Below are 12,773 nucleotides of genomic sequence, written 5' to 3'. Positions count from 1 at the left end.
AAAAAATAAACTAGTTTAACTAGTGTTCGGAACAATTTTATCATTTTCTAAAATAAAATACTGAAAAGCGCATGACCGTATTTTTTTTCTGACCGTATAATCATTTGTATGCAACATTTATACCATAAATAAAATATACTCCAATTTTTAATGCTTTTATTTGGACTCAATATAATTTTATTAAAAAAAGAACATGTTATTTGTTTCTGTCAACAAAATCATCAGTATGAGCTAAAGAGTGTGCTGTAGATCCGTGACCCTCTTTTCCAGGAGTAACCAGAATCAAAATCAAAATCCATAATTGAACAAGCAAAGATTTTTTTCCACTACAGTGTAATGGGTATTATTGCAGCTATTGGAGTGTTATCCCCATTTCCATTTTACTATTACCTATGGAATTGGCCTCAATCATGGGTAGATTTTTGTGGTAAAGGAAGAGACCCTTCAAAGATTATGGCTTATGTTGCTCATTTGTTGAAGATAATTCAGTTCATTTCACTCTTTTATGTCTCTTCTTTTCATTGGCCGCCTCCTTTTTACTTTTGGCCCCTTTTTGCATTTGGACAGTTCCTTAACTTTAGGTATGTTTCTTATTATTTTTTTTATTTTTTTTTGTAGTTTTTTGTTTCTGGGTTTTGTTTTAATTTGTGGATCTAATTATGGGGTTTTGTAAAGTTTGTTTCTTTTGTTTTCTATAATGGGCTATTATAGGGTGTTGAAATTAAGGGTTTTTGTTTATGTTTGGAAAATGTGATATCTGTTGAATAATTTGAGGTTAGTTTTATGATCATTAGTGAATATTAGGATAAGAGAAGGAGATTGTGTATGCTTGGGATTAGTGGTTGGTTTCGCGAAATCACCATGGCACCATGATTTTGTTGAAGCTACAAAGTGTAGCTTTTGCCAAAATCATGGTGGCTCACGATGATAATGACCATCCTACTACCAATCCAAACATAGTCTATGTTTGATATCACGGTGATCCACCGTGATTTCACAGAAGCTACACTCTGTAGCTTTTGAAAAATCACGGTGGATCACTGTGATTCTGAGATACCCACCATGATACCAAATGTAGGCATAGTGCAAGTTTGGCTCCACTTTTAGATAAGGCAAAATTGATTCCAAAGATATAGAATTGATTATGTTTCGATGTTCTTGAGTAGAATTAATTTTGCCAGCAAAATTGATTCTAACATGAAGCTAAAATTTGGTGTTTTTAGCCTCAAATTTGTTGTCCTAACCACTTTTACGTAAATATAACTAACATAAGTCATTTTACATTGAACTTACTTTCAACTAGAATTATTTTATCCAAAATCAATTTTTGTCACAGCAGAACCAAACACACACTTAGGTTTGTCACAGCAGAACCAAACACACACTTACTCTCCCCATTTTGCAGTGGTTAGTTTAGTTTGTTTGGTGTATGAATCAGATCTTAAAGGATTTAGTATTAAGCTGCTGACATTTTAATTGCTTGTGAAATACATGTCAAGTTTGATATGCCAATTGGTGCCATGGTGTAAATTTATAATGCTACGATTTGGGATAGAATTTACATTGAAGAAGATATCCTAGTCCTGTGGTGTGGAGTTGCCGTATCTCTGTTCTTAGTGACTGAGTAGTGAGTAGAGAATGCTACAGTTTTAAGGCAACAGGAATTAGATTAGGTCCTTTAGCTAAGAGTATATCACAATTGCAGAAAAGATGCTTTTACTATTATTTGAGTGTGAACACTCGTTTTGGTTCTTAAATGTACCAACGTATATGAGGTGGTATCACTATAGTCTCTGAATCTATTGAAATTATAAAAACATTATTGAGTGTATCGTCTGTTAGTAATTTGATGGACCAAACTGATTAGCAGAAGACACATTCGAAGATGTTTTGGTAACTTTCTTTTGTTAATTCAAGGACTATAACATTAGCTGCAGTATTGAAACAATATATCATCCATCATTATAGCTTCAAGATACATTTGATAAGCCCAAATATTATCATTGTGCCTAATTTTTAACTAGGGATATAAATTGTTTGACTGTATTGCTTTGGATTTTGCCTAACCCCATCATGATATTGTCAAATGGCAGAGTTTATCAGCTGCTTGGTGAGGCCGGCACATACTATGGTGTGCGCTTCGGAAAAACGATTCCCTGGGTAACCGAATTCCCTTTTGGAGTCATCAGTGATCCGCAGTACGTTGGCAGCATCATGAGTCTTCTTGGATGCCTTTCATGGGTTCCTTTTCAGTACATTCTCCTGTGGATTATAGGGTATGTGTTTATGATGCGCGTGGAATCGAACGAAGATCAATCAACTCGTGCGAAGCCACTCAATTGATTTAGCATGTGTTTGGATGCACATGCCTCTTAATTTGCACGTCCTGAGGCACTTTGGACGTGAAGATGAAGAAGCCACAATATGTAGCTTCTTGGTGGACGCAAGTTTAGGCCAAACATGGTCGTGGTTCGAAACGAGCAATTAATTTCAGTAGATTAGATATAAACTAATGTTAAGAATGTTATTTTTAAATGTTAAGGAACTCCTTTTTGTGTAAAACTTTGTAAGTGATGTTTCATAAAATTAAGATTCGAATGGCAAAAACAATTTAGGTATGTTGCTAATTTTAAGGAACATATTAGAGCATCCACAATGGTGGGTGTTTCAAATGGTGGCTTTGAAAACACTCTTTCTCTTCATTTTTCATTCGCACCACTTTATTATTATAATATTAAAATAAATGAATTAGTCTCATAGTGGATCTTAAAGACGTAACCTTGTATAAATATTGTGGCAAGTACGAGGAGGATCATATGTCAATATAACCTATTACTACTATATGTTATATATAATAATGTAACTTTAGAAGTTAATGAAAACATGATTTAACTAATTATATTTAAGGCATATTTTAAGTTCTTAAAGACTTTTTGAATGAAAAATTATTAAATTTATGTAGCATATTAGGAGTTCAGGTTCCCTCCATTTATTATCTCTCTATTTATTCTTCATTTAGAGAGAGATAGACACATGAAAAAATTAGTGGGGTCCACAAATTAGTGGGACCCATTTTTAATGGGTCCCACTAATTCTTAACGTGTCTATCTCTCTCCAAATGGAGAATAAATGGAGGGATAATAAATGGAGAGAATTTAGAGAGAGATAGACACATGGAAAAATTAGTGGGGTCCACAAATTAGTGGGACCCACTTTTAATGGGTCCCACTAATTCTTAATGTGTCTATCTCTCTTCAAATGGAGGGATAATAAATGGAGAGAATCTGAACTCGCATATTAGAACCATCAAGAGTTAAGCAACTTCAATTTAATTGTGTTAATTAATGATCTCTTGTGACTGTCAGTGTGACTTAATAAGAGGAAAAAACAAACAATGAAAAACACATAGTATGAATTTTTTATTTTTTTTTGTCAAGTACATAGTATGAATATTTAGTATGGGAATATTATACTGTCAAAATATCATTTTTAATGTTTTTTTCATAGAAAACTCTCATTTTTAATGTTATATATTTGTCACTAAATCAATGTGGTCCAGTGATCAAAGAGTGAGCTGAAGATCTGTGACCCTCTTTTCCAGGAGGGATCAAAATCAAAACAAAATACATTGTTGAAACACACAACACATTCAGCAAAAAAGCAAAAAAAAAAATCTACTATAGTGTAATGGGAATTGTTTTGGCTATTGTTGTGTTATCACAATTTCCTTTCTACTATTATGTATGGAATTGGCCTCAATCATGGGTGGACTTATGTGGTAAAGGAAGAGACCCTTCAAAGATTATGGCTTATGTTGGTCATTTGTTGAAGATCATTCAGTTCATTTCACTCTTTTCTGTCTCTTCTTTTCATTGGCCTCCTCCTTTTTACTTCTGGCCACTTTTTGCCTTTGGACAGTTCCTTAACTTCAGGTAGTTTCTTTTTGTTTCATTTGGAGTACTTTGTGGATCTAATAATAGGGTGCTGAAATGAAGGATTTTTGTTTGAAAATAATGTGTTATTTGTTGAATAAATGTGAGGTTAGTTTTATCATAATGCTTATTGAATATTAGGATAAGAAAAGGAAATTAAGTAAAAGTTTGGATTCACTTCTGGCTTTTGAAGACTTAAAATTGATTTTGGCATCTATGTGTTCTTGTTAGTTTAGTTTGTTTGGAGTAAAAATCAGATCTTTAAGGATTTTGTATTAAGCTGCTGACATTTGTGATTGCTTGTGAAATAAATGTCTCAATTTGATATGCCAATTGGTACAACGGTGTAAATTCATAATGCTAATATTTGGTATATAATTTATTTTGAAGATGGTATTCTAAGGTATGAAGCACATACACGGGACACACATTGATATGTAAAGACTACTAACAATTTTAAAAAAATGAATGTGATTGAATGTAATCATATATATCGGTGTTGGTCATTGATGTTGCATAGGTTTTAAGGCATAAGGAATTTAATTAGATATTTTGGCTGAGAGAATATCATAATTGCAGAAGGGTATTTTACTTATATTTTTATTATGACCAAACAATGTAGCCATGCACATTGAAAAACATAACTCTAATATGTGATTATATAAAAGTTAGAAACAAAATATTATGTTTTAATTTGGGAAGTATTCAAGCAAGAAACTCTCTTAATTATGGATACAATTGTTTGTATTGCTTTGAAATTTTTCTAATCATAATGATGATATGTTGAAATAACAGGGTTTATCAGTTGCTTGGTGAGGCTGGCACGTATTACGGTGTACGCTTCGGAAAGACAATTCCTTGGGTAACCGAATTCCCTTTCGGAGTCATCAGTGATCCTCAATATATTGGCAGCATCATGAGTCTTCTAGCATGCCTTCCATGGGTTCCTTTTCAGTACATTCTCCTGTGGATTTTAGGATATGTGTTTATGATTCGTGTCGAATCAAAGGAAGATGCATCGACTCGTGCGAAGCCACTCAACTGATTTAATTTCAGTAGATTAGATATAACTTGGACGATTCAGTTGCATCTGAGGTGCCAAACTCTCTGTATGTTTCTGCTTCTTGCTTCTGCATTGGAATCTCGTCTCTATTTATATGTTCTGATTCCACAAAACAATTTCAAATGAACTGCAGTTTGTCGATACAGATTTGGATTCTCTACTTCCCTCTGCAGTCTTTCTAGTCAGACGTCAGCCGTTGGATTATTCCAACTGACTAAGACATCATTGAGGCGGCTATTGACATATGTATGTGACAAGCTTTTCAAAGTGTACACTGATTTAGGTGATAATTTTAATAAGTGCAATCTTGCACATGTGATAACGATTCACATTTTTTGTTTGTTGTTTGGATAAAAGGGTTCACCTTTGTTTTTCTCTGTCACAAGATTAATGCTTGTGCTTCTCACAGGTTTCTCGACATATTTTTTATAGTGTTTTGACTTTTGTTTTCATGCACCTGCTTTCTTATCCATAACTAACACGAAGAAAACCATGAATTTGTCGATATACATTCATTATTGCTGTAAGTTTTAATCACATTTAGACAACCGCTTAGGCTATGCAAAAGCTAGAGACAGGTTGAAAGTTTGAACTGCATTTTTTACAGCCTCAACATCTATATCAATCAACTTCCCCGTCTTCGATGATATCACAATGCATTTCTTCTCTTCAGCACGTGGAACAAACTTGTTTCCCTTCTCTTGAGAGCCAAATAGGGCAACACTGCATAAAATGAGATACAGTTTTATTATTGGAGCAACGTGAATGTCCTGCAGCTTGATGAAACCAATTTTCTGGTTTCTTGTGAAGTTAAATAAATGTGCCATTTGAGGAGCCTTTATAATTTCTTTGAATGATAAAAGTACCTAGGTTTTTCGCGTGCGTGTGCAAGCTGAATTGCGGCTGTATTGGTAGCTATCACTCCAGCTGAGTCATTAATAAGAGCAGCCAACTAAACCATACAACCAGAGAATGGAATCTCGTCAAATTTGTTTTTGGATCCAAATTCCATGCAATCACAAATCCAAGATCACTATAGTCAGGGACTTGAAATTGTTAAATAAAGATTGAACAACTCATATTTTAACTACGATATATTAGATTCAAACAAAACCATAGCATGTTAGATGATCAATCTCCATCTAATGGTTATGATTCACTGTCCCTTATTTTTGTCTTATCCCTTCTTTTTTGTTTTTCAATATTGACACATCATGGTTCAATGTTTTGCTCATTCAAAATAACTTGTATTAGATATATTTGAGTACCTGTCCAGGGGTGGTGATGAATATTATGGAGGAATCTTCTCCAACAATTTCCTCAACATTTTCCCTTTCTTTCTCATGTGGAATGACAAAAAGAGGCGTAAAATCCCTGTTGTTTATTAATTGTTAAAAATATTGTCCATAAGTGTTGATCATATAAGTGCTTATATAAAAGTTATTCTATAACATAAGATAAAATAAGTCAAACTATTTTCATAAGCCATCCTGGAGAGCTTATGAAAATAAGCTGAAAATAGTTTATGGATGTGTCATAAGCTGTTTTCATAAGCTCTCTCAAACAGTCTCATAAATGATTATATTAGCAGATAAACTCAAATAATTTATTCCAAACAGTCTTGTGTAACAATAGTTACTAACAAGTCTTACAGCATCAGAAATTTAGAGGGCAACACTACATACCTTACAGCATAAGACAGACTCTATTTTAGAGGGCAACACTACATACCTTACAGCATCAGAAATTTCAGCCCACACTTCAAGGGGTAGCAAGCTATCAGAATCACCCCTAGACTGCATTGAGGCCTTTGAGTCTGATTGTATCCCATGAATCACAACATATCTTCCTTTCCTTACACCTGCTTTTGTGTATTTCTCCTCCACAACTTCCTTTAACTTCCTTGAAAGCGATATTTTAAGTGGTGGTACAACCTGCTTTGGAACGCTTCGAAATGATCTACCTAGCCAGTCTTCCATCTGATGATACCTAGTTCAACAAACTCATTGGGAATGTTCATCAGTTAAACAAAACTTTTGTGAAAATCTATCTAATGTTAAGTCTAAATCTATTGTAATTGTAACAAAGTGCATTTTTTGGATTGACGGTGAATTTCGCAGAATCATGGTGTGCTATCGTGATTTTGACAAAAGCTACACTTTAGAGCTTTGACAAAACCACTATGTCACTCGGATTTTGTCAAACTCTCTGCAATTCCAAACATGTACAAACTTACATATGATATCCTCCTTCTGAAAGATTTGGACTATCGGGTGTGAATGTTTCAGATAGAAACAGTCCTGCTCCTGCAGCATTCACATTTGGGTAGACATAACTAACTCTATCTCGAGCAGTTGTCATGAATAAATATGATGCATGGCCAATTCCTGCCAATTTGGTGCTTAAGACCATATCATAGTACCTACTCTGTAAGCATAACACAACAATGTATTTGTTACGATAGAATTTCTAATATATGTAACGTAGGAAGTAGCAGGCAAAATCTAGAAGATTTTTGAGGTTTGCTTGCAAGTTTGCAACATTGTAATGCGTAACACAGAACATGAGAATTGAATCAAAAAAGTATTTCTTAAGCTTCACCACATGAGGGAACCCCCTAAATTCTATACAATACACAAAGTATTCAGAATTGCATGACAGAAATCATTGAACACCTCTCATACTATAAGAACAACCTTAGCCTATTGTTCTCTCCAAAGTCCAAATTGTTTCATTTCACCATGAATACAATCTCAAGACGATAATATTACTACTACATTGTCACTATTTTTTTTAGATTGCAATGATTATATAGCAACGGTAAAATAAATGTTCAGTCATGTCTCACCATCTTACTATTTTAGACCATGAATTTAACTCATTTTTCTATATGTGCATGTAGAAATGTATGATCTATGTAACAGTGACACTTCAAATTTGAAGACGTATTCATGGAAGACGGTCGCAACACTGACACACATAGTTATATTTAATCACTTTTATTTTCTCAAATTATTACTTGTATTTGTGTGTTAGTGTCTGTGTCGGTAATTCACAGGGTATGATCAATTTTCTGTCTCAATGTTTTGACGATAAAAAATCTAAACTTGCTTTACACAAAGTATTAAGAAAATATGCTTGCCAACCAACCTTCAGTTGACCAACAAAATCAGTATACTCAGCAGGCTCAGGAAAGTCATCATCAGGATCAAAAACATTAGCCCATCTAACATTCTTATTCAACTCATAACATTGTTTCCCTCTCTCAGAACCCACAACATCAATCTGAACACCAGGATACCTATCCTTAATCAACTGTATAGTTGGAAAAAACAACAAATTCTCATAAACACCACCAGCTACCACACAACAACATCTCCTAACATCACCTCTAACTTTCAATCCCAAAGAAGCTATCTCAACTGTAAAACCAGGTGGAAATTTCAAGAATCCATAAGGGTTATTTGGATCATCCGGTGGCCTTGAATCCTCGTCTTGTTTACCGTCTGAAAACAAGGAACCGTATTCCATGTTCGGGTCTTCTCCGTCGTTAAAAGGGTCAAGCCATGGATTGTTCTTTTTGGCATTTACTCGAACATTTGATCTTCGAGTTGAGTTGGAACAATGTAAATGTGATGGATAGTCTAATGAAGTTAATAATGAAACATGGGTTGGATAAGTTGAAGGAATGGATGGTGGGTTTGTAGTGAAATGTGAAAAAGGTTTTGAATTTTTGGGATGTAAATAACATGTTGCTGTTGTAGCCATTGAGGTTTTCAAATTTGCTTATTATGTTTTTTGCCTTTGTTCTTGCAACAAAGTTAGACATATTTGAAGAGAAGAGTGTGTGGAAATGCGTTGGATAAGTGGGGTCCCATTTGATCCTTTTGTATGTTCAGTTTATTGTTAGTTGTTTGTTACTGCCAAGTAAAACACCCGTTATATTCCCTCCGGTTTTCTCTTGCAGAACAGGTACGTACGTTTTTCTCTTGTTTCAAATGTGGGGTAGGTTACATTACATTCTACTATGTGACTGACGTGTTTTAATTGGTTGATGGATGGATTAAATATCCTGTCGAAAAAAGATTATAAATCTACTTTGAAATATAAGATCTATTAAAAAGATTTTATATCTACCTGACCAAAAAAAAAAAAAAAAAAGATTTTATATCTTTTTTTCCTTATGCAGCAAGGTAAAACTTTCAGTATAAATAAATTACTAGTAGAATTTGAGATCCATCAAATTATCCCTCTTTCCTTGATTACTAGAGTGTCTCTCTCTCTCTCTCTCTCTCTCTCTCTCTCTCTCTCTCTCAATATGCTCCCTCCCTCTTTCCTTGATTCCCCAACAACAAATTCTCTCAAAACAGTACTCTTCATCAATATGAAAACTAAGAGAATTAAAACAACAAATTCTCTCAGATTTTCTGTTTATTTACCTGATGAGTGTTGGGAACTTATATTCAAACACTTGCTCATGAATGATAAAGACTACAAATCTCTCTCCCTCGTCTCCAAACAATTTCTCTCCATCACCAACCGTCTTCGATCCTCTCTCACTATCAAATCCAATCTAACAACGGAACAAGCTCTCAATCTCATTCGAAGATTCCCCAAACTCACCTCCCTCAACTTTATTGGCCGTCGCGACCTCGATTACATTCTCCCCCAACTCGATACCTTCCCATTTAGACTCAAATCACTCAAACTCTCCAAGATATCCACCATTCCCGCTACTGGCTTACTAGAATTCTCTATAACTTCAACTTTAAACTCTCTCACATGTTCCTACACTGATTATCTCCATTCCTCTCACATGTTCCTCATTAGCGATTGTTTTCCCGAGTTGCATCGCATTGATTTGAGTCATTGCAAACACATATATCCAGACACTCTTCATCTTCTTTTGAAGACATGTCGTAAAAATATTACGCATTTGAACTTAACTGCCTGTTCTATTCTCACAGAAGATATGATGATGAACTTTCGAGTTCCTAAATTGAAGGTGTTGAATTTGTCACGTTCAACAGTTGACGATCAAACACTCAATGTTATCACAAAGAGTTGTACTGGGATTTTGAAACTGTCACTCAAACATTGTGATGATGTCGGAAACAAGGGAGTGAAGTGTGTGCTACGAAACTGCAAAAAACTCAGAGAAATCAATTTGAAACATTGTCCTAAAGTATTTCATGTTAATGTTGACTCAATGCTATTAAGAAGGCCATCATTGAGAAAGATAAAGCTTTCATCTGGGGTGGCTTGGGTAGCTCCATTGGTTTCAACTAAGAGTTAAAGGAAGGAATCAAAGGTTTGTTCAAAGTTCAAACACTGCCTTGTTTGCAGCTCTGTCTCTCACTCTCTCAGTAGCAACAACACCCTACAGCTGCTAATTGAGACCAAAACTTGTGACTATGTACTTCATTTTGTCACCTCTCAAGACTTTAATTCGGTGTTTGTTTGCCTTACATTTTAGTATTCTGGCTTGGGAGTGGGAGGGTTGTGTCCTCTCATTTCTTTTCCTTGCTTGTACTTTGTTATTATTTTCAGTTTCATAAATAAAATCAGTTTATCATAAAGTGTATTTTTATATCAACAACTATACAAAAAAACATCACCAAAAATGCACCTAAGTTTTTGTACATAAGATTATAATGGCCAAATTACACACTTGGTGGTAGCAGTAGTAGTAGTAAAAGACTAAGACAAGATTAACGCAGGCCTAACCAGAAACATCTAAACAAGATATTTAATTAGTGAAAGTGAAACAAGGTTATTAAAACCAAAAGCTCAAACATCAAATAAATGCTAAGACACAAAAATGAAGATAACATATAGTAACATTATAGTTCATTCATGATTGTCTTCATAAAACAAGATGTCATTTGACAAGATGTCGGTCTCTGGTTGTGACAGTGAAAAGAAGAAAAAAAATCTATAGATTTGTGTATGCTGAAATTGTTCAACCATGAAATTATGCAATATGTAAATATCAGAACAGTTAGCAATAACTCTGGTACTCTCAAAGGAATCTAAAACAAGTACAAATACAAAAACAACTACAAATAAAGCGAAAGAACACAAGCTACATCATCAATATCAGGCATCAGCGCCATCTTTTGCACCAAAAGGATCATGATGAGTTGGACCAACATCCTGACCAATATGACGCTGCACTAACTGCTGCAAATCAGCCATAACCTTATGCTCCCTTTTAACCTTTTCTTCATAGTTAAACATAGCCGAAGCACGCTTATCTTCTGCACTATAAACCTGGTTTTCTTTCCTAATACGAATTGCCTTCATCCTTTGATGTCGACTACCACTCATCACATAACCAAGTTCCTCAAACTTCGAAATTTCTTCAGCAGAAAGACTCACTTCTCCTCTTCGAGGAATATGTTTCCCTTGTTTAGCATATTGCGCAATAGCATCTCTTTCTCCAGGCCTCAGTGCACCACCGTAGTCAAGCCAACTATATTTAGTTTAAATGTTCATACACTATGAGAAAATGACCAAATAATGGAAGGAACGTTTGAATTATAATAGGAGTCGGTAGTGGAATCTAACTAACACTGAGTTTTTCTCAAACGATTTCACGAATAAGAAATTATAATATAAGTGATATTCAAAGATTCTACGATAAGGGGATGTCAAAAATCAACTAACATTTTGTAGTGTGTCACTCAAAAATATAGCATAGTATCTTGCAATAACACCAAGCAATTCCATCATAGTAATTGTACCGCTCCGTCAGAGTAACATTTTATTTTTACAAGCGGTAGAGTAATATTTCATTTATCCACGTAACTAAAATTCAATTGATAAGGACATTGAAACGTATAAGGACCGAGATTTGAATCCAAAATTCCCAACTTATTCATCTTAAGGAGTGAAATGACCTTATGTTACCTAATGTGAAGGTGTGGGATAAAGAGAAAATTGAGTCTTTATTTTCTTTGCATGTTTCTAATAACATTCTTGAGATTCCGTTATTTGAGTCGGTTGAGGAAGATAAATTAATTTTGATCGATAGCACTCATGGCCATTATAGTGTTAAAAGTGGATATAAATGTATGTTGAATACTACAGGGAAGGTAGATGTGCACTCACAACATGAAGATTGGCGCAGCCTCTGAACAATTCATGCACCTTCAAAAGCTAAGCATCTTGTATGGCGAATTAGCAGAGGCTGTTTACCAATTCGTATGAGACTTCAAGAGAAATATGTACCTTGTCCTCTATCGTGTCCACTTTGTAACCATGGCACTGAAGATGATTGGCACGTTCTTTTTTGTATTAATAATATATTATTATGTAATCCAAACTTCGTGGTTAAGTTTATTAGGCGGCAGACGAACAATGTTGCCCATACTCTTGCTAGGGCGACCTTGTCATGGCCTTGTCGCCGTCCCTTTGAGACATTATCTCTTTGTATTAATTCTATTTTGAATAATGAAATGATATGAGTTTTTGATTGTCAAAAAAAAAAGGAGTGAATTACACTAACTTCTTAAAAAAAAAAAAGGTAACATTTCATTTAATTAGCTAGTAAAGCACCACAACATCTTATTGCCATCCCTCAATTGAAGGCTTCCTTCCATAATGGGTTGAGATGAACCATGTAACTAAGCAACCAGCCATTGATGCCATAGCATGATCCATTTACTTTCTAGAATGTGAGGAGTGATGACAATAAAGAACTAATGAATGAGAAGCCTACCACTTGGGTTTAGAGCCTTGTTCACCAATGGTGATGAAAATAATGTGACAGTGAA

General features: G+C 34.6%; 4 protein-coding genes across 6 annotated transcripts; 3 read left to right on the top strand and 1 right to left on the bottom strand.

Annotated features, from left to right (window-relative positions):
* The first annotated feature begins 170 nt into the window (after nucleotides 1-170).
* On the top strand, nucleotides 171-2,687 carry LOC123921223 (phosphatidyl-N-methylethanolamine N-methyltransferase-like). The gene is made up of 2 exons (XM_045973668.1): nucleotides 171-581; nucleotides 2,094-2,687. The coding sequence occupies exons 1-2, from the start codon at nucleotides 337-339 to the stop codon at nucleotides 2,341-2,343; spliced, it is 495 nt and encodes a 164-aa protein (XP_045829624.1). The 5' UTR covers nucleotides 171-336; the 3' UTR covers nucleotides 2,344-2,687.
* Nucleotides 2,688-3,538: 851 nt separating this feature from the next.
* On the top strand, nucleotides 3,539-5,335 carry LOC123921224 (phosphatidyl-N-methylethanolamine N-methyltransferase-like). 3 transcript variants are annotated; one of them, XR_006814001.1, is made up of 3 exons: nucleotides 3,539-3,932; nucleotides 4,728-5,027; nucleotides 5,129-5,335. XR_006814001.1 is itself a non-coding variant. In XM_045973670.1 (2 exons), the coding sequence occupies exons 1-2, from the start codon at nucleotides 3,688-3,690 to the stop codon at nucleotides 4,975-4,977; spliced, it is 495 nt and encodes a 164-aa protein (XP_045829626.1). In that variant the 5' UTR covers nucleotides 3,540-3,687; the 3' UTR covers nucleotides 4,978-5,335. The 3 variants fall into 3 exon arrangements, 1 of the variants encoding a protein (XP_045829626.1); XR_006814000.1 differs by having other exon boundaries at nucleotides 4,728-5,041; XM_045973670.1 differs by having other exon boundaries at nucleotides 3,540-3,932; nucleotides 4,728-5,335.
* Nucleotides 5,336-5,471: 136 nt separating this feature from the next.
* Nucleotides 5,472-9,033, bottom strand: LOC123921222 (photosynthetic NDH subunit of subcomplex B 1, chloroplastic). The gene is made up of 6 exons (XM_045973667.1): nucleotides 8,146-9,033; nucleotides 7,232-7,422; nucleotides 6,727-6,984; nucleotides 6,264-6,369; nucleotides 5,862-5,947; nucleotides 5,472-5,718 (listed from the first exon to the last, which is right to left on the bottom strand). Exons 1-6 carry the CDS (start codon nucleotides 8,761-8,763, stop codon nucleotides 5,553-5,555), a joined length of 1,425 nt encoding a protein of 474 aa, XP_045829623.1. The 5' UTR covers nucleotides 8,764-9,033; the 3' UTR covers nucleotides 5,472-5,552.
* Nucleotides 9,034-9,379: 346 nt separating this feature from the next.
* LOC123923071 (F-box/LRR-repeat protein 14-like) lies at nucleotides 9,380-10,291 on the top strand. Its single transcript, XM_045975711.1, has one exon. It carries the CDS (start codon nucleotides 9,380-9,382, stop codon nucleotides 10,289-10,291), a length of 912 nt encoding a protein of 303 aa, XP_045831667.1.
* The last annotated feature ends 2,482 nt before the right edge of the window (nucleotides 10,292-12,773 follow it).

The sequence above is a fragment of the Trifolium pratense genome, linkage group LG4 (assembly GCF_020283565.1).
Source record: "Trifolium pratense cultivar HEN17-A07 linkage group LG4, ARS_RC_1.1, whole genome shotgun sequence".
NCBI lineage: Eukaryota > Viridiplantae > Streptophyta > Magnoliopsida > Fabales > Fabaceae > Trifolium > Trifolium pratense.
The sequence above is the reverse complement of the archived record's forward strand: the minus strand, read 5'-3'. Positions and strand labels throughout refer to the sequence as shown.

Bases quoted from the DNA above. Each gene is read 5' to 3' on its own strand.
- LOC123921223 (XM_045973668.1), top strand. From the start codon at position 337: ATGGGTATTATTGCAGCTATTGGAGTGTTATCCCCATTTCCATTTTAC. The intron at 582-2,093 runs GTATGTTTCTTA...GTCAAATGGCAG, and splicing joins GGACAGTTCCTTAACTTTAG to AGTTTATCAGCTGCTTGGTG.
- LOC123921224 (XM_045973670.1), top strand. From the start codon at position 3,688: ATGGGAATTGTTTTGGCTATTGTTGTGTTATCACAATTTCCTTTCTAC. The intron at 3,933-4,727 runs GTAGTTTCTTTT...TTGAAATAACAG, and splicing joins GGACAGTTCCTTAACTTCAG to GGTTTATCAGTTGCTTGGTG.
- LOC123921222 (XM_045973667.1), bottom strand. From the start codon at position 8,763: ATGGCTACAACAGCAACATGTTATTTACATCCCAAAAATTCAAAACCT. The intron at 7,423-8,145 runs GTTGGTTGGCAA...TTATGCTTACAG, and splicing joins ATTTTGTTGGTCAACTGAAG to AGTAGGTACTATGATATGGT. The intron at 5,948-6,263 runs GTACTCAAATAT...TGTATGGTTTAG, and splicing joins TCATCACCACCCCTGGACAG to TTGGCTGCTCTTATTAATGA.
- LOC123923071 (XM_045975711.1), top strand. From the start codon at position 9,380: ATGAAAACTAAGAGAATTAAAACAACAAATTCTCTCAGATTTTCTGTT.